We start from the raw sequence: 23,083 nt of genomic DNA on the forward strand, positions 1-23,083 counted from the left end.
AAGCATATTGTCATATATTTTCATTAGCACAATCTGAGAGCTGAATTTAGTGAATGGCAGGTTTTTTTTGTTTATTTGTTTGTTTGTTTTTTTACTGCAGCTTGCTTAGTAAGCTTGCTTTTAATTTTGAATTCCCTAAATATTTCAAAAAAATAAAAATTCTGAGCAGTACACTTCCAAATTGTAGTGGCAGCTATTTCTATGCATTCTTTTTTCACCTTTCTGGTCAGCTTGAGAAATAAACTTTTAGTTTTTCTTCCAACAGCTGAACCTACTGTAGTACTAAACTCACGCTACAGTGTTGTTTTTCATTATGGTAATGTCTTAAATTACCGTGCTTGCTTCTTCATCTGAAGAGATATTATCAGCTCGTCAACTAACTCGGGAATCTGCTTAAACTCTGACAGTAAACAATGTTGTGGCTTCTAAAGAAGATGTAACAGATGAAAAAAATCTGTTTGTTAATTAAGGGACTGTACATTTTGACTGGCGGTTAGATAACATTGGTTTATTAGAAAATTAGATTTAGTTTTTCGCTGTTCTTGTTTTGAAGTTTGTTTGAATGCAACTGTTCATTTTTAAGCATTTTTTTTTTACACAACAGTACTGGGATGTTTGGTCACCATCATAACTTGCATGAAACTGGGGTTACCATATTCTGCTGGTGCTAATCATATACAGCACCTCTCTGCACTGAACAAGGGTTCAGCTGATATCCAATCATGCCTTTCTTCTTAAATGCATACAGCCTCTATACATGAACACCCAATATCTCTGATAAGCACCTGGGTACATATTTTTACGATATCACAACAAAAGGAATCTGCTTATATATAACTATTATGTACTATATATCGCCTTACAGTACGATTGTACGACAAAAATTAACAATGATAATACCCGAAAATAATTGTAATATTTTGTTCATAAAAGTAGACAGCATATTTTTAAACCCTATAAACCCTATATATATATATATATATATATATATATATATATATATATATATATATATAAAATATATAATCTATCTCCATGTTAATGAACACAGTGGAGACGCACATATTTATGTACAGAAGTAAAACACACATCTTTATAACTGCTCATAGAATAGTGTTGAATCTTGGTCTGACCTTGACTGCATTGTGTGCCAAGTCTGATCGAAGTTTTCCTTAAAAGTTTTAATAAAGATAGTGATCAGCACAAGTTCCTGAACTTCTCGTAATCTAGGTATAGTAACTACACTATTATTGTATAAGGTCTTTGGACCCTTGCTTCTTCAGGGTATTGAAGGGTTTTAGACCCTCTAAATCGGTGCTGTTGTTAAATCAGAGAAAAGACGACCTGGTAGAAATAAACTTTTATGAAGACAAGTGGGAGGAAAAGTGGATGACCATGGTCATGTGGATAAAAAACAATTGCAGTTGTATTTGAAAAAGACATTCGTAACAATGAGTCACACACATAAGTAAGACAGCAACTGCAAGTAGTGGGAAGGCTCTAAAAGTCAAGGGGTGTTCGTTAACAGTTTAACTTGTCAGCTGTTTGTAATGCGCTCGTGCTGTTCTCAGTGTCAGTTGGGAAATGGAATCTTCATCCCTCAGCTAAAACAATCAGGTGCTAGCAGTCTTTTATTTAAGTGAATATATCTTGTGTATGGTGTCTCTCCGTGTATTTCTCATACAGTTTGGATCAATCTGTGTGACGTGCAAGTTTATTATAAATCACAGAAATAAAGATTATTCCCAGCAACCACTGTTAAACATAACTAACTGTACAGGATAAGATGTACTGAAATTGACAAACCTGTACAGTGGTTGATGTCTTAAACATGATTTGTAATATGTGGTATCAGTGGATAGAGATATAGTTGCTAAAGGGTTATGCTTTATGCCAAAGGTTTAGATAGGTTACGTACTTATTTCACAGAAGCCTTTTTGATGCTTTTGTCTTTTGTTGACTTGATATTTAAAACCGAATGCAGCCATTGCATTAAGCAAGCCATGTTCTCATTAACCAAGCCAAGTGTAACACAAAGTAACCTGTGCATGTTCGCTTTATTAATTATTTTAACTGTCTTTATTCCAGTTGCCAAAAACAGTTTATGGAGAAAGCATTTATGCTAATATTATTCTAAGAACAGCCTGACCAGTTGTTGGGGAAACTTCTTGCCCTGTTTTAAGATATTTACTCTGTTAAGAAAAAGAAAAGGTTCCAATCATAGTTTCATGCAAGCCATCCGGGGAAAAAACCTCAGAAGAAAAAAAAACTCTGCAATAATTTATCATAACGGTGTCTGCAATTTTTTTATCATTACAAGAAAACTTAAACTGGACAATGTTCTTTTGAATTTTTGACACGGAACAACCATTGTTTTGCGGGGGGGGGGTTGGGGGGGGGGGGTGTTTGACAGAAAGAGCACATTGTTTGGGGGAGGGGGTGTGGGGGGGGGTTGTTGAAGAAAGAGACACTTTGTTCTTATGCACAGAATGTGTTCATAATGTTAATTAAAAAGTCATCATGGGCTTCAGATTGCTTATTGTACCTTGTGCCCTGAGCAGCTGCAATAAATTTGTTGGTTTTCTTGTTCAGCAAACAGTGTTCCAGCTAATTAAAGAAGCGGCAGGTGAGAATGGGATCTCTCCAAGAGATGATTCGCCAGTCACAGAGGTCCTGAATCAGGTCTGCCCTTCGAGCTGGCGGGGGGCCTGCAAAACTGCTGTGCAGCTGCTGTTTGGCCAGGCTGGATTGGTGAGTTAAAGGGTTCTCGTTACAAAACAAGGCTTTAAGTTTGAATCCCTTATTTTCTTTTATTCTTGTACTTCCTCTGTCATTTGCCCCACTCTTCCATCTCCTTCTCTTCCTAATTAGTTCATTAATCATGGTGGATTAATAATTATTACCCATGATTTGCTCAGCCAGTGACTGCTATGACCCTCAAAGAGTTTCTAATGGAAGTAGGAACTTATATATATATATATATATATATATATATATATATATATATATAATATATATATATATATATACATACACACACACACACACACACACACACACATACTGAATAAAAATGTAAACGCGACATGTAAAGCGTTGGCCCCGTGTTTCATGAGCTGAAATAAAAGATCCCAGAAATTTTCCATACGCACAAAAAGCTTATTTTTCTCAAATTTTGTGCACAAATTTGTTTACATCCCTGTTAGTGAGCATTTCTTCTTTGCCAAGATAATCCATCCACCTGACAGGTGTGGCATATCAAGAAGGTGATTAAACAGCATGATCATTACACATGTGCTCCTTGTCCTGGGAACAATAAAAGGCCACTCTAAAATGTGCAGTTTTGTCACACAACACAATGCCACAGATGTCTCAAGTTTTGAGGGCGCGTGCAATTGGCATGCTGACTGCAGGAATGTCCACCAGAGCTGTTGCCAGAGAATTGAATGTTCATTTTTCTACCATAAGCCGCCTCCAACATCATTTTAGAGAATTTGGCAGTATGTCCAACCGGCCTCACAACCACAGACCACATGTAACCATGCCAGCCCAGGACCTCCACATCCAGCTTCTTCACCTGCGGAATCGTCTGAGACCAGCCACCCGGACAGCTGATGAAACTGTGGGTTTTCACAACCGAAGAGTTTCTGCACAAACTATCGGAAACCGTCTCAGGGAAGCTCATCTGCGTGCTTGTTGCCCTCACCAGGGTCTTGACCTGACTGTAGTTTGGCATCGTAAGACTTCAGTGGGCAAATGCTGACCTTCGATGGCCACTTGCATGCTGGAGAAGTGTGATCTTCACGGATGAATCTCGGGTTCAACTGTACCGGGCAGATAGCAGACAGCGTGTATGGCGTCGTATGGGCGAGCGATTTGCTGATGTCAACGTTGTGAACAGAGTGCCCCATGGTAGTGGTGGGGTTATGGTATGGGCAGGCATAAGCTACGGACAACGAACACAATTGCATGTTATCGATGGCAATTTGAATGCACAGAGATACCGTGATGAGATCCTGAAGACCATTGTCGTGCCATTCATCCGCCGCCATCACCTCATGTTTCAGCATGATAATGCACGGCCCCATGTCGCAAGGATCTGTACACAATTCCTGGAAGCTGAAAATGTCCCAGTTCTTCCATGGCCTGCACACTCACCAGACATGTCACCCATTGAGCATGTTTGGGATGCTCTGGATCGACGTGTACGACAGCGTGTTCCAGTTCCTGCCAATATCCAGCAACTTCGCACAGCCATTGAAGAGGAGCGGGACAGCATTCCACAGGCCACAATCAACAGCCTGATCAACCCTATGCAAAGGAGATGTGTTGTGCTGCATGAGGCAAATGGTGGTTACACCAGATACTGACTGGTTTTCTGATCCATGCCCCTACGTTTTTTTTTAAGGTGTCTGTGACCAACAGATGCATATCTGTATTCACAGTCATGTGAAACCCATAGATTAGGGCCTAATGAATTTATTTGAATTGACTGATTTCCTTATATGAACTGTAACTCAGTAAAATCTTTGAAATTGTTGCGTTTGTATTTTTGTTCAGTGTGTGTGTGTGTGTGTGTATCTCTATCTATCTATCTATCTATCTGTCTATAATGTGTGTGTATATACACTACCGTTCAAAAGTTTGGGGTCACTTAGAAATTTCCTTGTTTTCCATGAAAACATACATGAAATGAGTTTGAATAGGAAATATAGCAAAATTAATAGGAAATATAATCATTGACAAGGTTAGAAATAATGATTTTTAATTGAAATAATAATTGCGTTCTTCAAAATTTGCTTTCGGCAAGGAATCCTCCATTTACAGCAAGTACAGCCTTGCAGACCTTTGGCATCCTAGTTGTCAATTTGGTGAGGTAATCTGAAAAGATTTCACCCCATGCTTCCTGAAGCACTTTCACAAGTTGGATTGGCTTGATGGGCACTTCTTACATACCATACGGTCAAGCTGCTCCCACAACAGCTCAATAGGGTTGAGAGCCGATGACTGTGCTGGCCACTCCATTACAGACAGAATACTAGCTGACTGCTTCTTCCCTAAATAGTTCTTGCATAGTTTGGAGCTGTGCTTTGGGTCATTGTCCTGTTTGTAGGAGGAAATTGGCTCCAATCAAGCGCCGTCCACAGGGTATGGCATGGCATTGCAAAATGGAGAGATAGTCTTCCTTCTTCAAGATCCCGTTTACCCTGTACAAATCTCCCACTTTACCACGACCAAAACACCCCCAGACTATCACATTGCCTCCACCATGCTTGACAGATGGCGTCAAGCACTCCTCCAGCATCTTTTCATTTGGTCTGCGTCTCACGAATGTTCTTCTTTGCGATCTGAACACCTCAAACTTAGATTCATCTGTCCATAACGCTTTTTTCCAATCTTCCTCTGTCCAGTGACTGTGTTCTTTTGCCCATCTTAATCTTTTCTTTTTATTGGTCAGTCAGGCTTTTTCTTTGCAACTCTGCCTGGAAGGCCAGCATCCCAGTCGGCTCTTCACTGTTGACATTGATACTGGTGTTTTGCAGGTACTATTTAATGAAGCTGCCAGTTGAGGACCTGTGAGGCGTCTGTTTTTCAAATTAGACACTCTAATGTATTTGTCCTCTTGCTCAGTTGTGCACTGGGGCCTCCCACTCCTCTTTCTATTCTGGTTAGAGCCAGTTTGCGCTCTTCTATGAAGGGAGTAGTACACAGCGTTGTACGAGATCTTCAGTTTCTTGGCAATTTCTCACATGGAATAGCCTTCATGTCTCAGAACAAGAATAGACAGACGAGTTTCAGAAGAAAGTTCTTTGTTTCTGGCCATTTTGAGCCTGTAATCGAACCCACAATTGCTGATGCACCAAATACTCAACTAGCGTAAAGAAAGCCAGTTTTATTGCTTCTTTAATCAGCACAACAGTTTTCAGCTGTGCTAACATAATTGCAAAAGGGTTTTCTAATGATCAATTAGCCTTTTAAAATGATAAACTTTTAAAATGATAGCAAACACAACGTGCCATTGGAACACAGGACTGATGGTTGCTGATAATGGGCCTCTGTACGCCTATGTAGATGTTCCATTACAAATCAGCCATTTCCAACTACAATAGTCATTTACAACATTAACAATGTCTACACTGCATTTCTGATCAATTTTTGATGTTATTTTAATGGACAAAAAATTAGCTTTTCTTTCGAAAACAAGGAAATTTCTAAGTGACCCCAAACTTTTGAATGGTAGTGTGTGTGTCTGTATAGAGAGAGAGAGAGAGAGAGAGAGAGAGAGAGAGAGAGAGAGAGAGTGTGTGTAACCGAGCTTGCAACTCTCGCCGTTCGTTGCCCCTTTAAAACACAGACCCAGGACACAGAGATGGATTTTTCCAGCGCTGACACACTATTTTTAATAACACACACACAAACGAAAATCAAACGTAAAACAAAAACCTAACTCCACTTTGGAGCGCTAACTAAATTCACAGGAACACCCTATCTAACACGGGACAGCTATGCTGTTTTACTGTCCTTTATATATATATATATATATATATATGATTATTTCTTCTTCTACTTTACTATCATTTTGGGTTTTCTTTCCACTTATCTATTTTTTTCAATTGAAAACATTCTATCAGAGACCTTTGCCATCACAAGCTACAAATCACTCTTTTGATTTGTAAGTGTTCAAGCCTGTATTTATTTGTTGTTGTTAATTCATTCAGAATCTGTCTAATCTGTCTTTTTATTATGCTTATGTGGAATAATATATTAAAGATACTGCAAATGCAGTTGGAAGGACACCTCTGTACAGTCAGTCAGTTGCCTGTTCTAAAACGAACACAAAAAAAGTTTAAATCTTTTTTGGACACAGCTTGTTATGAAAATTGGTCCTGCCTGCCTCCCACTTTTCTATTTCCTCAAGAAAAATAAACTTGCCTTCAAGGCTAAGTTTAAAAGCGTTGCTAATTGTTCTGTGGAGGATGCACCTGTGTTCTAAATAACAATAATACTTTGTCTTCCGGAGAGACAGGAAGCGCTTTCCTTTGATTCCACAGAGCTGCGTATGTGTGTGATGCATGATGGGACACAGTTGCTACTTGATGAGGGCTGGGGTGGGGGAGCATATGGCAGAAAAGTAGAGAAGTAGCACACAGTGTTAATGCCACTTGAACCAAAGTGGTTAAATGAATACAACAAACCCAAACAGGGGGAACAAAACCAGAAAAGTTCTAATCCAACAGGAAACTCAGCTCTGTTCTCTTGTTGTGTGCTTATTGCCAGGTGGTGGTTGACACAGCTCAGATTGAGAACAAGGAGGCCTACGCACCACAGATTAGTTTGGAAGGCTCCAGAATTGTGGTTCAAGTCCCCTCAACGTGGTATGAATTTTTTCTTTTACATAATGTTCCCGAGTTCCATGTATTCTGCTGTGTCATTGCACTGGTATTTAAAAGAACAATATATGTGCATGTAAGTGGTTGTCCAAAGGTCCACACCTGGTTATTTGTTTTTGCACCAGAATTAATGCAAACAAATTTGAAATGCCATCTTTGTTGTTAGTAATCAGAAGAGCTATTCTATCACACATATTAACTTTGAATTTCCAAACCTAGCACATGTGTATTTAAAGCTAAATGTTATAATGTTTAATAAACTCTGTGTAATAAGGAATGAACAACATGTACGTTCCAGACAGCAGCCCATTGTGGTTCTTGTATTGATGTTTTCCTTTTAGTTACCTTTCACAGTTGCCCAGGGAGCAGATATTACAGTTGCACACCCCCTAGTGGTCTTTTCAGAAGTAACTCCTGAGATTGAAAAATAATGTATTTGGAGAACATTTGAGAATTATACAAAACATGTCTAATAGGGTATTGAATAAGTAATACATTAAATATTCTGAAAACGTAGAGCATACAAAGCTTCCCCTTAAATATCCTGTGTGAGATTTTTTGCTTTTTAAACATGACCTTTTCCTACCTATACTGCATACACTAATAGTGCATCATAAAGGCTCAGTGTTGAGATGGGTGTGTCTATTCTGCAGGTGTCTCAAAGAAGATCCTGCCACAATGTCTCTACTGCAGAGAAGTCTTGATCCAGAGAAGACCCTGGGGCTGGTAGATGTGTTGTATACTGCAATGTTTGACTTGAACAGATGGAAAGAAAGGAGGTAAATGGGAGGATCAACATGTAATTATTTTCCTCTGAGCCCTTGCGATTTTTATTTTATTTTACTGAAGTTTTGTCTTCAATGGGTCCAGAAATTGATCTCTCTGGTTTTGCGAGAGGGGATCAATTAACTTTTTTGCGTAATAAAGAAATCATGATCACAGTGAAAACTGTACAAAGATTATTGGTTACAAGGCCTGAAACTGGCTGTGGCCATGCTTTAGAAGTGAAGATATCTGTTGTATTAAAAGCTCAGCATTTCAAAAAATCTGTATAATCAAACACAATGTGGTTAGAATGTGTGTTTCCAAGTTTTGTTTTTTAGGTCTGTATTTTCAATTTTGTAACTGCAGTGTCTTGTTTCATCCACTGTCTTTGACCTGCAGAGAGCAGGCACTGCCCACCATTCAAATCCAGCTGCAGCGCGAATCCTCCGACTACGGAAGCCAAGTAGACCTGCCGTCCGGAGCCAAGTCCTCCAGCGGGCTTCCCAAGACCATCTCCAAGCTTACCTCAAAGTTTACAAAGAAAGCCTCCTGCAGCAGCAGCAGCAGCACCTCTGGCTGTGGGAGCTTTTCGATTCCAAACACCCCTTCACGAAGCATCTTCACCGGCAGCAGCGCCGAGGACAAAGCCAAGCTGCCCAACAGTATGGATGCGAGGTTACAGACCATCTTCAACAGCCCCAGGACCATGGACTCCAACCAGGCTCGACAGGGCGCCCCTGGCCAGCTGCTCAACGGCTACCCCACTGATCGGAGAGAGCTAGCCTTGGGCGAGAAGGGCATGAACCTGCCCACGGACCAGGAGATGCAGGACGTCATCGACTTCCTCTCGGGTTTCAACATGGGAAAGTCTCAGCAGGCATCTCCGCTGGTCAAGAGAAGGAACTCTGTGGCGGTGTCACCCTCCTCTGTGGCCGAGCAGAAACCGCCTTCGGGAGTGCAGGCGTCCCAGCCAGTGTCCCACGCAGCTCTGCAGCCTCCTCCGCCGGTGTTACCACCACAGCAGCACCTGACGCAGAAACAGCAGCAGCAAGCACTGCAATATTACCAGCACCTCCTCCAACCCATTGGACAACAGCAGCAGCAACAAGCACAGTCGCAATCTCTGCCACAGCCCCCTATACCCCAGCAGCAGCTGCAGCAGCGAGTCCCAGCTAAGTGGCTGGGCAGCTCCACCCAGCATCCCCCACCTCAGCCTCCACCTGCAGCAGGACTGTCGCCCATCGGACAGATGGGTCAGTGGGGTAACCCAGGGCTCCCAGATTTAAGCTCCGATTTTTACAGCCTTGGGCTTGTAAGCACGTACATGGACAGCGTTGTGTCTGAAATGCTGGGGCAAAAACCCCAAGGTCTGAGAAATAACACCTGGCCAAATCGGGACCAAAACGAGGGCGTCTTTGGGGTGCTTGGAGACATTCTTCCATTTGACCCTGCAGGTATGTGCAGTAGTTGTATTTTAGTTTAGGTCTGCAAGTGTTGCATGGTTTTTTTATTTAAACATTTATTTTTAATAGTGAAGGGTCTGTAGGCAGTAATGTGTAGTACATGTTCAATTTACTGTCAACACTAGCATTAGTACACAATCAAACTTGTGGATTACCAGGTTCTGAGCCCTGGATACACAGGTATTTTATTTTAGTTTACTCTTTTTCTCAAGACATTTTAAGCGGATAATTTTTCTTCCCCACAGCAGCACTGAAAAGCGCCCCACTGACCTTTTTTTTTTAATCGTCCTGTATGAAATACTTAAATAGTTTAACATTGTCGCCAGCTGTCATATCAACACAGGCCATTATCAACCGCTTACTGGTGCCAGTTTTTTTTTTCTTTGGTAGACAGTTGGGCTTAAGGGATTCAGTGAAGAGACAATTGAGGAGAGAATAGCTGAACATGTCAGCAACTGACTGGTGGGTTTCTCTTTTCATATCTAGTTGGCTCAGACCCAGAGTTTGCCCGGTACGTGGCTGGGGTTAGCCAGGCTATGCAACACAAAAGGCAAGCACAGCATGTCCGTCGCCCGAGCAACACGCATAGCAACTGGGCTGCCCCCGATGAACCTCACAGAACCTGGCCACCTCCCAAATACTACACAGAGGGGTAAGAAACTGCACACCAGCGTTGTTTTTTTTCTTTTAAGAAATGAAACTATTATTATAAAGTATATAATTATACATGCCTGCTTTACAGCAATTTTAAATACCTATGTTGCCTTAAGCCTCAAAGCATAGCTTCCTCAAGGTGGTGTTTTAAGAATCTCCCAACTTAAACCAGCCTTCAGATTTTCCAGGGTCCTTTTTCCTAACCTATGGTTGCCATATTCTATATTTTGGTTTTCATTGTGCCCTAGTACTTATTCACTCTATTGACACCTGATTGGCTGAGCAGTCCAAGGCTACAGTACATCTTGGGGTCCACTGCCTATAGGTATTCCGTGATGTTCAAACAACTTCTAAAATATTTAATCCCAATTCAGTTTTTGGGGTGTATTCAGTTGATCTAAACCTTGGCAGATCTATATTCTGCTCTGGATGAATTTGTTTCAAGGTCCTTATTGAAACCAACATCTATTAACAATATGTGCAAATCTCTTAAGTAGATCCATTGAATAGAGCCCACTGTATTCTGCACAGAGAGCATTGGCTGAGTAGAACGTTCTTCCAACTTGCTTTTATTGGTTTCCTGTGTGGCTTACACAATGATTTATTTTTTATATTGTTATTCATAAGCCCTGGATCTAATAGTCTGAAGGGAGTTGCTACATAAAAGATAAGCCAGCCCAAACTTAATGTTATTTTGGAAAGTCTTATTTTAAGCATATTCTTCTTCATAGGGATGTGATGAATAGCAGCTGGTCTGGGACTCAGGGAGACTCGGCCAGCTCCAGTGATGAGACATCCTCTGTCAATGGTGACAGTCTCTTCTCCATGTTCTCAGGGCCTGATCTCGTTGCTGCTGTCAAACAGAGGAGGTGAGATAATCTAGGTGTAGATAATGATAGATAAGATAGATAGCTTGGCACTAATAAGTTTATATGCTGGACTGTTGCGGTTCTGTCTGATTTTATACCGTTGCCACGTCAGTTTTGCGCTTTGTGCAGGACAGTAGGGCTTTGTCTTCAATTATATGTAAATGGTTGGAAAACAAGCAAGATGGCTAAAAATGATCCCTGATAACCAGTCCTCATCTCACAAGCTGGAAGTAATATCCCTGTGCTTCACAACGAAAGTAAGGAGTAAAAACTTGATTGTTGAGGAACAACCAGCAGAAAAGTACAAAACTAAAAAATGTATTGCAAATAAAAACAAAAAACAAAAAGAGGAAATAAAATACAATACCATCTATCCATGTCCTGTAATTCTGTGTGTCTGGTTTTATTGTTTCATACTTAGGACCTTTTGTCTGGTATTATAGAGGGATACAGCACCTATGTGCAGAAAAATAAATGCAGTGCTCAGATTAGATGATTTCATAATTGTAGTGTAAAAAGAGGGTCACAACAAAACAAATAAAAAGAAAAAAATATTTGAACATTATTTTTAATTGACTTTGGCTCCAGTATCCTATATATGAACACACATTTTGGATTTTATATTTTTATTCCAAAAATGTTTACATGTATTTTTTAACATACATTGTGCGTGAGAACATGAACATTTGCATACAATTTCAAATAGACTTAACTATTGTTAAATTTTTTTGAAAAACATTAAAAAAAAACAAAAAAAAAAACACTTAGATTTGATAATTAAAAAAAAAAGATAAAATCACAAATTTTATATTATATTTTGCATAAAAAGTTATGTTTTATTTTGCCAGAAAAAGATGATTATCTACAAGTACATTTCATCGTTGTTATACAAGTTCAAACGGATTCAGCTCAATTTCATAAGCACTAAAATAACTAAAAGATCATTACAAGTGGGTAAGCAAGTACATGCAACTGGTTTTGGTTTATCTTCTGCTATTATTTTGTGAATTAACTTTTTTGTTTTCTGTAACAAATCAGTAGACACTTCTCTGAACCACCCAAACTTTGTTTTCCCTGCTGTGCTATATCTTTTCTCTCTTGTCTGACACTTTAGTTGTGAAACTCAAACGCAATTCTGCCTGGAGGCAAAGCAAAGAAATGTTTTACATTTGATGCACTTCACTTTTGTGAGTTTTTGGCAGCTAGCATTTTTGCATCTCCCAGCCTTGTCTTCATATGTAGGCCAATGATCAGTCTTGTCTTTTCTGCAGTCCACATTAGGAGGTGCCGAGTACCTCCTGCTCTTCACAGTGGGCACATTCTTGGCCTTCCTCTTCTTTTAGCTTTACCCATAGAACATAGTGACTGTGCTATATCGCACTTGAAATCAGAGACATGGCTTGTTTCAAGTAGTTCCCTCAGTTGAAGAAATTGTCAGTATTGCCATCTAGTATTTTTTAATTAATGAACTCCCATCAATGAGGAGACATGACCTAAGCAACCTGCTCATGTAACATCTTGAGATCCAGTATTTTCTTGACCCAGACATTCCAATGAGGGGCATGTAGAAAGTAAACCGTAAGAGCTGATCTCGTTCACTGGTGTCTAAATGGAGACAAGAGGTAATGTCAGTTTGAGATGTGTAAAGATTGGACTGCTCTGCTAGGACAATGCGGTCAGCAACCAAAGACTAGACAATATTCTGTTGGTGATTGTACACATGTTTCATAAGGCTGATTAACCTTTCTGGTGTTACATGTACTTGCTTATTTCCATTCGTCTTCCATAAAAGAGGACAGGTTGCATTTTGATATGCTCTCATCTGTGGGTGTTACTGTCTCACTATCAGGTTTAGAAGACGACTCTGGCTTAGCTTGGACTTCATTCTCAAAGTCATCAAAACTATTGGCAGATTCATCTGAATCTGTAAACAACAATAAATATTTTGATGGATGGATAGTAAATATAATTATAATTGGAACTAATACCACTTCAAGAAATAGAAAGTGTAAGGAAATGATGATAATAATAATAATAATAATAATAATAAGTATAATCATAATAAGTATAATATTAATAATTTAGTGAATACCAAGTAAAAGCACCAAATACCAAAATAAAAATCACATAAATAAAATTCACACATTTATCCATATACTGGCCTACCTAACCTTGCCTGACTGCTCACTATCCCTCGGCTTGTATGTTTCATCTCCACTACTAGCTTCCTCAAATTCCTCATCACTACCCTCAAATGGAATGATGACTGTTTGTTTACATAAAACCATAAAACAGAGGGTTTTATACCATCTGTCCTATTGGTTACCTATGGAGGACATTGATCACACATCCATTAGTAGGTCTAGCTTGCCATAAGTGTACAGTGTATGTTTAAAAATACATTAGTATATTTATATATGACTCCAAATGTCTAACAGTGTCACTAAATAAAATGTAATACATTAGCACTTTAAACATAAAAAACATAAAATCAACATTATCATAACTCTAGTATTTATTTATATAAAAAAAAAAAAAACTACTTCTGAAACTTTGGTGTGCTTCTGTCCACAACAGGAAATCAAAATGGTGACTCGATTTATGGAGAGGTTGTGATAGATAGTGCAAGTGTACTCCTGTCTTTTACAACATACATTGTCCTCTTATGCCTCATTTGTGTTTAAACATTTAACAGTTTTTTTCATTTGTATGTTTAGACATACATGGTGCCATAGAGGGTTAACTCTGCATTCCTTCTTGTTTTGTACAGGAAGCACAGCAGTGGTGAGCAGGAAGCCTGCACCCTGCCATCCCCACCTCTCCATCCCTCCGCAGATGACATTAATCAGGTAGGGATATCTTAGATTGGTGCAAAACAGCATGACTGTTCATGCTGAAGCAGTCTACACACATTACGTAATTTGCTTAAAACTAGAACACTTATGCTTTTATTAAAAAAAAAAAAAGTTTGAGTTGAGATGCAACATCTTTATAATGAATTCTTATAATGAGTTTGATTATTATTTAAAATGTTTTTCATCATCTGTCTAATGAACAGGCATTGTACATTGGCAACTGGGAACTCCAACAACCAGTTTCGTTTCATGCACGTAGTACAGTGTTGAGTGGAATAGTCAATTATTGACAATTATAAAGTCTGTTAAACAGTGCCCCGAGACCCAGGAAACCATATCCCATTAATTGTAGGGATTGGCCTGGGAAGACTAGCGAGGTCTAACTCAAGCCTTTTTTTGCCACCATTGTATTGTATTTTTGAAAATTTCTTTCTTTTTTTCTTTCTTTTCCCCCCTGCCTCCCACAGGATAGCAAAACTAAAACCTGGCCTCCGAAAGCCCCCTGGCAGCACTCCTCTCCTCTCACTAACACACTGCCCAGTCAGAGCTCTTCCTTGTACCAGATGACCAACCCTGTCAGCCAGTGGAATGAATCCATGCAAATGCTGCAGTCACCAGTGTGGTCGACGGCCAGTGACTGTGCCCCCTCCACCGGGATCTCATCCAGCTTTGCTTACGCCCAGCAGCAGCAGCAGCAGCAGCAGCAGCAGCAAGCCTCCCAACACAAACAACAGATGAATAAGGGTTTTAAATCGTTTCCTCTGAAGCACGAACACAGGCCATCCTACCTGCATCAATACTGATCAGATACGACAGCTTACTTTATAACATACTAGGCTGTGTCTTCGGCATTTTAGCTTCTACATAATGGAGTGCATTATAATGTGTCCCTGATCCTGTGTGGCAAAGCAAAGCAGTGAGATACAGTATGTTAATAGGCTTTATTTTGTTGTTGTTATATTCAATTATATTTAAGTGTTGAGCAAGTTTATGGCCATTGTATTAGTTGTTCCACGCTCGACTCCAGAACTGTAAAATAGGTATGAATAAAATTGAAATCATATTTAACTTATTTGCATTGTACTCGGAGTACTTTAATATACCTTATTGTATTTTCTAACTATTTTTCCATAGCAATGATGTGCATTTTTAAACTAACAATGTTTTATATAAGCTATATTACCCATTGTAACTCATGTAACTTTAAATTTACCCAACTAATATAATGGCCAAGTGTTTGCTTAAGTTATTGTACATGTGTGTATATTTCTTTGCTGACAATTTGGTAGCCTGTGGCATGAAAAAGCATTGGGGTCAGAAGTTAAACACTCATTCATCTTACAAATGAAAAAAAAAACAGCAGCAGAAAGGACACAAAAAATCTTCACAATCTACCCTTCAATTTACTGTTTCAGTTAAAAAGTGTCTATTAAGCTGTAACTGCCAAATCTTATCTTGAAGGGGCAGGTGTGAAATTTATTTAAAGAGCCAGAATCATTGGCTCAGATTTGCTACTGTTCCATTGCTTGTAAATTACTTAAAATATTAAATATAAATAATTGACTTCCACTTTTAATAAAATAAAGGCTTTGAGCAGGCTCAGCAGAAATATAAAAACCACAACAGATGTATAATTTGAAAGACATGTATACACTACCTTTTTTTTTTTTTTTTTTTTTTTCAATAACTGACATATAAATATTAGTAGTAATTGTGCCATGTTAATAAAACCACCTGTGGAACAGAATATTTTTCCAACTAAAGTGTTCAGAAAAAAAATTAATAGTGCTTTGAAAATAAAAACAGAATTGACTCTGAAAATATATAGCTGCCCTGTTGTATATTAAATAAGAAATTTAGCTTAGAAATAATCTTTATATGGTTAAATATATAAAAACGTTAACATTTCGAATTGGCTTCCTGAATGATGATTCAGCTCTAAATGAATCTTAACATGTGTTCATCTAAATACAATATTTTCTTGTATAGAACTATTGACAGTATTAATCCTATTTTTGTATTTTCTTAAATTGTCCTACCATTACTGTATGTTTTATTGTTTGTAATATGTAATAAGTTCAGATTTGTTTGCAAGGAAGAAAGGTTAAAAAAAAAAAAAAAAAAAAAGCACATTTATGTTAACTGTTTTCTACAGAGTTTAATTACATCATATATCTGAGGATTACCAAATATGCTACGATAAACACTAAAAATATATGATGTGGGTGTTTTTAAACCCAAACACATTTCTTCAGTTTGTATAGTGATGGGCTGTGTTTGCTGGCCCAGAATGTTAACTTTTTGTGATGTTTGCAGATGCCAGTGTTGCCTGTATTTAAGATAGGACACCATGTTTTCTGAAAACTAACATACTTGCCATGTTTACAGAGAATCATTTGCTGTGCATAAACCTTTTTATAGTTCTGTGGTTTGCACGATCACAAATGTATTGTTGCTTTTTATCTGTGTAAACTCACAAACTTCTGCAGCTCTTTTTAATATAAAGACCTTGAACTGTAACTGCATTTCTCAGCCATGCCAAATAGTTTACTAGTTCCTTCTGCTAAAGTGTAACCTTTGCATAGAAATCCCCCATTTTAACAAAAAAAAAGCTCTAGTTTACATTAGAGCAGCTTATTTATTCTTCATTTAGTTGGTAACAGGAACTTGCAAACTGTTCCAGCTTTAAAACAAAAAAAGCAGGGTCAATTTAAACTTGCAGAGTAAAAAACATTTTTGTTTAAGTGAGTCAAGTGCTGCGTTAGTTGAATTCTAAAAGCAGGAGAAGTTTGAAGTCTTGAGTCCTGATCTGATACCTGAACAAGCATGGATGGAGACACTGGCCTGGCTGAGTGGGAAGTGTACACTTGAACTGTTTACATGTCTGTCATTTAGTAGATGCCGTAAATGTGTCATATACTTCAAACCTTTAGAATGCTGGTACCTGTTTTTATGGTTTTCTTCAATTCTTATATTGCACTTGTTCATTCAAGTCTTGTCATGAAAGTTATTTTGCTCACACTGCCAAGTGCTTTGGGGGGGGGGGGGGGTGGGTGTTGGAGTGTAGCTCGGGCTGACCAGCCCTGGAGGCATTTGCTTAAGTGGGGAGTACAAAGATTTTGAAACTGGAAATCTGCATTTTTATATTTTACCTTTTTAAAAGCTTCTGTAAGTAAAATAACTATTTGCTTTATTAAAGATGTACATTTAACATAATGTGGGGTTTTTTTTGTATTTATATTTCCATTGTAAAAACAAAAGCAAGTGTAATGAGAATATTAAAGTGTCACGGCTAAAATGTTCTTGGCAGGGGCTCCCGAGTGGCACATCTACGTATTTATACTAAAGTAATACAAAGATGACTACAAAAGATTTAGAAGTGAGTAGTTTCTGACTTTATGTGAACGAAAAGACACACATTTGCCCATTTTCCCATTGGAAATAGTGATATTTTCAAATATCACTGTCCTGGTCACAAAATGAAAGTTTGTGGGGAATAATAGCCATTTTCTATACTTTTGAGGCATAAGTAATTAGGAAATAACACTTACTACCCAGGAACAACATTTTTTTTTTTTTTTTTTGTTACACAGTGTAATATGAACACAGTGTGTGTGTGTGTGTGTGTATGTATGTGTATGTGTGTGTATATATATATATATATATATATATATATATATATATATATATATATATATATATATATATATTACACACATACACTACAGATCAAAAGTTTTAGAACACCCCCCATTTTTCCAGTTTTTATTGAAATTTAAGCAGTTCAAGTCCAGTGAATAACTTGAAATGGTACAAAGGTAAGCGGTAAACTGCCAGATGTTAAAAAAAAAAAAAAAAAGAGGTTTGGGTTACCAAAAACTGAAAAATAATGTAAATTTCTGTAATTTATGTAAGTTATACAAAAAGGCCTTTTTCAGGGAACAAGTAATGGGTTAACAACTTACAGCTGTTCTGCAGCAATGGAAGTAAATTAAGCCTTGAAAGTTGATGCTAACAATTCCTACAGCTGTCCTAACTTTTGTTGATTACTTACAAACCCTCTGTCTGTATACAAGCAGTGTTGGAACAGACTGTGTTACTACACCCTCTTAAGCATTATTTCAACAGTATTGTACTGCAGGAAGTAGTATATTGCTATCATAATGGTGAGAAAAAGGCAATTAACAAAGGAAGATGGACAGACCATTATAACCCTTAAAAGTGTAGGTCTTTCCTTTAGAGAAATTGCAAAGAAAGCCAAGGTGTCAGTGAGTACAGTTTCCTACACCATCAAAAGGCACTTGGAAACTGGAGGAAACTCTGACAGGAAGAGTTCTGTCAGACCCAAAACCACAACAGAATCAGAAGACAAGTTTCCGAGAGTCAACAGCTTGTGTGATAGGCGGCTCACAGGATAACAGCTTCAAGCACAGCTTAACACTGGTCGAAGTAGCAAGTCTTAGTTTCAACTGTGAAGAGAAGACTTCGAACTGCAGGTTTGACAGGTCGAGTGGCAGTAAGAAAGCCATTGCTAAGATGGCAAAATAAGAAAAAGAGGCTTGCCTGGGCCATGAAGCACTGCCAATGGACTACTGAAGACTGGAAGAAGGTCTTAAGGACCGATGAATCAAAATTTGAAATCTTTGGTTCATCACGCAGGGTTTTTGTACGCCATCAAGTAGGCGGAAGGATGGTTCCTCGGTGTGTGACACCAACTGTCAAACATGGAGGAGGAAGTGTGATGGCCTGGCGCTCTTTTGCTGGATCCAGAGTCGGCGAATTGCACAGAGTGAGTGGCACCCTGAACCAAAATGGCTACCATAGCATTTTGCAGCGCCATGCAATACCCTCTGGTATACGCCTAGTTGGTCAGGGGTTCACCCTATAGCAAGATAATGACCCAAAACATACCTCCAGGCTATGTCAGAACTACCTTAGAAGAAAAGAACAAGACGGTAGGCATGAAATCATGAAATGACCAGCACAGTCTCCAGACTTAAACCCCATCGAGCTGGTTTGGGATGATCTGGACAAAAGGGTGAAAGCAAAGCAACCTACAAGTGCAACACATTTGTGGGAACTTCTGCAACAGCGTAGAGTTTCCAAACAATATTTGATTTCCATTGTAGAAAGAATGCCACGAGTGTGTTCGGCTGTTATATCTGCAAAAGGTGGCTACTTTGATGAGTCAAAAATTTAGATTAAATTTTGTTAAACAAAAAGATTCCATGATTTCTTTTTTTTATCTCCAATTGTTTATTTGTTCTATGCTTTAATTTCAGAGTACATTAAGACATTAAACTGTGTAAATTTCAATAAAAACTGGAAAAATGGAGGTGTTCTAAAACTTTTGACCAGTAGAGTGTGTGTGTGTGTGTGTGTGTGTGTGTGTGTGTGTGTATATATATATATATATATATATACTAACTTGAAATCAAACACTGTCACTGCACAGGGTGTGAGGTTGAAGATGAAAGTATTTCCACTTGAAGGATTAAATCAGAGCCCACTGAACAGTAGTCAGTCCTTGAATGTGTTTTCTTACTGTATGTATTCAGTTGCTCTGCCTTTCCTCTGGTACTCTACAATAATGCAAACACTGATCATTTTCCTCAAGCAACTGCAAGAAAATGAAAATGGTAACCTTACGTAATCTCAGGTAGAATACATTTTTACAATACATTTTTTGCACAGTACACAGTAAGCGGGTGCCCAGGAGAAACATATGCAAGTATTTAATATATTTATAACATTTTATACATAAAAACAAAACTGCAAATGCCTGCCACCTTACCAAGGATTTGCTTGAAACTATATTCTACACTGGAATTATTTTCATTTTGGCATTTTACTGCAGATGAATGCTGTTTGTTTTGTTTTTGTTTTGTTTTTTTTCCTAAATGAGCCAAATATAATAACTAAACTTTGAATGGGGAATGCAAATGGCCTGGTTAATGCTTTTGCAAAAATCAACATCTCAATTCTGCTTAACATGATGAGGGCTGGTCAGTGTTTGATACATGCCAGGTAAACTGCCATAGTATTGGAATAGTTTTCCTCTAAACTCGTTCAAACCACGATACAGTTTGCACCTTTTTATGAAAGGAAAAACACAGACTGTAGCAGGTAACTCCATGTCAATTCATCCCGTTCATGCCGCTCACCGATCTGGACCTAGATTCATTAGCAATAATACCCAACAGCTTTTTTACTCAATATACGGGCATATATGTGATATATGGGTATCTATGTCCCCAATGGGTGGCAATACATTTGTAGAATTAATTTTAATCTAAATATACAGTACCAGTCAAAAGTTTAAGTACACCTGCTTGAAACCAGGTTTTTCCTGACTATCTATGCTTTTAACTGTATAAACTTGTCTATAAACACTTAATATTTCATTATATGATACTTCTACTTATATAAGCTGATAATCATAAGTGAATTGCATTCAAAAATTTAATTTTTAAATAAAAATGTAAATCTTGTTAAAATTACAATGAAATGGTCACCCAAAGCAAGGGGATTTCAGCCTGAAGCCCAAGTCAGTTAAAAGTCTGAAATGTGTATAACACAGTGTTAGAACACTGACCTAAGTTTAAAAGTGTCTTTGTTAGATGTTCTCTGAGTTAACTAGCATGTTACCTAATTAACCTTTTGTCACCAATTATTGTTAACAGGTGAGGGTCCATGATTACTATAAAGATAGGTAGCATAGGTACAAGTTTGTCATTCCTGAATGTAAGAGCGCAGAAAATGGCAAAATAAGCTCAGCTAAGCAAAGAAAATAGACAGGTCAAGGTCAATCTTTAAGACAAATCGCAAGAACTTTGCAAGTGTCTGTAACTGCTGTGGCCAAGACAATCAAACAATTTGAAGAAACTGGCACTCATGAGGACCGAACAAGGTCAGGCAGGCCAAGGGTGACCTCAGAATCAGAGAACAAGTTCATTCGAGTCACAAGTCTGTGAAACCAGCGATTAACTGCCCCTGAAATACAAGCTACTAAATGCTGCTAGAAGTACAGATGTTTCTACATCAACTGTTCAGAGGAGATTGCGTGAAGCTGGCCTAACTGGAAGAATTGCTGCAAAGAAACCATTGTTAAGAGTGCAGAATAAGAGGAAGAGACTTGCCTGGGCCAGAAAACACAGAAACTGGACGTTTGAGGAGTGAAAATCAGTCTTATGGACCGATGAGTCAAAATTTGAAATATTTGGGTCCAATCGTTGAATATTTGTAAGACGTAGAGAGGGTGAGTGCATGAGTTCTGCATGTGTGGTTCCCACTGTCAAGCATAGAGGAGGCAGTGTCATGGTCTGGGGTTGCTTTGGTGGTGACAGAGTTGGTGATCTTTACCAAGTCCATGGCAAGCTCAACCAGCATGGCTATCATAGCATAATTCAGAGGCATGGCATTCCATCAGGATTACAGCTAGTTGGGCAGACCTTCATTCTTCAGCAAGATAATGACCCGAAACACACCTCAAAGTTGTGCAAGAACTATTTGGCGAAGAAGGAAAGTGAAAGACAATTCAATCTAATGACCTGGCCTGCCCAGTCTCCAGACCTCAATCCCATAGAACCTGTATGGGACGAACCGGACAGAAGAGTCAAAGCAAAGCTACCCACAAGTGCCCTACATCTCTGGGAATTGCTGCAGAAGAGCTGGGAAGACATGTCGGGTGATTTCCTGCTAAAACTTGTTAACCGAATGCCTTGTGTTGGTGAAGTTGTTATTAAGGCAAAGGGTGGCTATTTTGAGGAATCCAAGATTTAGTGACAATTTTCAATTTTCTTGAGCATTCCTTTGATACTCCTTATGTTTTGTTTTGTATATACTGGTACTGTAATCGTTTTGAATATACATCATGTACTCAGGAAGGAGATTCAGTACGGTACAGTTAGTACAGTACCATATTTTACATCTATATTATTTCCTGATTGATTTGAGCCCGCCATCGTAGCTTCTCTGGCACAAACACAATCGACATGTTTTTCATGTAACCATTCATAAACACATAAATCAAACAACGCAAAAGGCCATATTTTCAATCCTGCCAAATTCCCTTCCGCATAACCTTACTCTCGAACAGAGAGGCGCATCCATTCGGCAACTGTGTACAGTTCAACAAAGGTAAAGCTGCAGGTTATAATTGCTAATTCTTTAAGAAAAATAATTTTAAAAAAATGAAATATTATTGTTTTATTTATTTTTCTACTATCAATGTATTGTTCTATTCCATACAAAAACAACCCTCCAATCGCAAATGTATTCGAGAAGCCACTATATCATTTAAAGTAGTGGTCTATTCCAGTCTATTCTAACACTTTTCTTAAATACTGACATTTATCATAGGTAAGTTGTTGTAAAATTATAAAATCTTGATATGAAAACGAAAGACGTCTTTTTTGTTATAAATAACCAAAGGAGGCAAACATTTAAGGGCATCATCTAATTCATGCACTTTTTATGTTATACGCACATCCTTTACTTTTAAACTAAGAATCGAAGTATGCTATGTGCAGAACCCACGAAATGTGATGGCGCTTGCCCTCTAGTGACAAAAAACAGGAACGACCCTCAAATTTGTCCAGCAATTGCTTGCAGCGCACATTTGTGTCTAAATCTGCTGCCCCTCGCATGATGACTGATATATTTATTATGCAAATGAAAACCCCTGACATGTATTTTGATGCCAGTCAGTTTCAGTCACAACTGGCCAAGAGAAAATCTGACAGAATTCAATAGACTGTTGAAAGAAGGTGCTCAGTCTGCAAGTGCTTCTGTACCCAACCAATCAAAGTTCTTGAAGCTGTGTGGCCCGTTCTAGAGCAGAGACTTCTGTCCTTACATCTCTATAAGAATCAGAGGTGGTAACTATTGAGGACGGTTCCCTTCAGAACAATGTAAACACCTTACAAATACATCCTGGCTACTCTTAATCGCCCACACCCAACACCAATGAATACTATGGTACATAATGCCATAACATTAAAAAAAAAAAAAAACATAACACATATAACTTCAAGGTGCATATCTTAAATGTAACAAGTGTGTTAGTAGCATACATCACTGGCGAC

At 38.4% G+C, this 23,083-nt stretch overlaps 1 protein-coding gene across 3 annotated transcripts in view; it reads left to right on the forward strand.

The window, feature by feature from the left end:
- The window catches only part of LOC121325577 (granule associated Rac and RHOG effector protein 1-like), a 47,342-nt gene extending 30,659 nt beyond the window's left edge, over nucleotides 1-16,683 (forward strand). For all 3 annotated transcript variants that reach the window (XM_041268303.1, XM_041268306.1, XM_041268305.1), the window contains exons 7-14: nucleotides 2,593-2,751; nucleotides 7,279-7,376; nucleotides 8,045-8,170; nucleotides 8,556-9,610; nucleotides 10,106-10,271; nucleotides 11,005-11,142; nucleotides 13,913-13,991; nucleotides 14,465-16,683. In XM_041268303.1, the coding sequence (XP_041124237.1) occupies nucleotides 2,593-2,751; nucleotides 7,279-7,376; nucleotides 8,045-8,170; nucleotides 8,556-9,610; nucleotides 10,106-10,271; nucleotides 11,005-11,142; nucleotides 13,913-13,991; nucleotides 14,465-14,800 (2,157 nt within the window). In that variant the 3' untranslated portion in view covers nucleotides 14,801-16,683. The remainder of the gene's footprint in view (nucleotides 1-2,592; nucleotides 2,752-7,278; nucleotides 7,377-8,044; nucleotides 8,171-8,555; nucleotides 9,611-10,105; nucleotides 10,272-11,004; nucleotides 11,143-13,912; nucleotides 13,992-14,464) is intronic.
- Nucleotides 16,684-23,083: the final 6,400 nt, after the last annotated feature.

This window comes from Polyodon spathula, chromosome 13 (assembly GCF_017654505.1).
Source record: "Polyodon spathula isolate WHYD16114869_AA chromosome 13, ASM1765450v1, whole genome shotgun sequence".
NCBI classification, from domain to species: Eukaryota; Metazoa; Chordata; class Actinopteri; order Acipenseriformes; family Polyodontidae; genus Polyodon; species Polyodon spathula.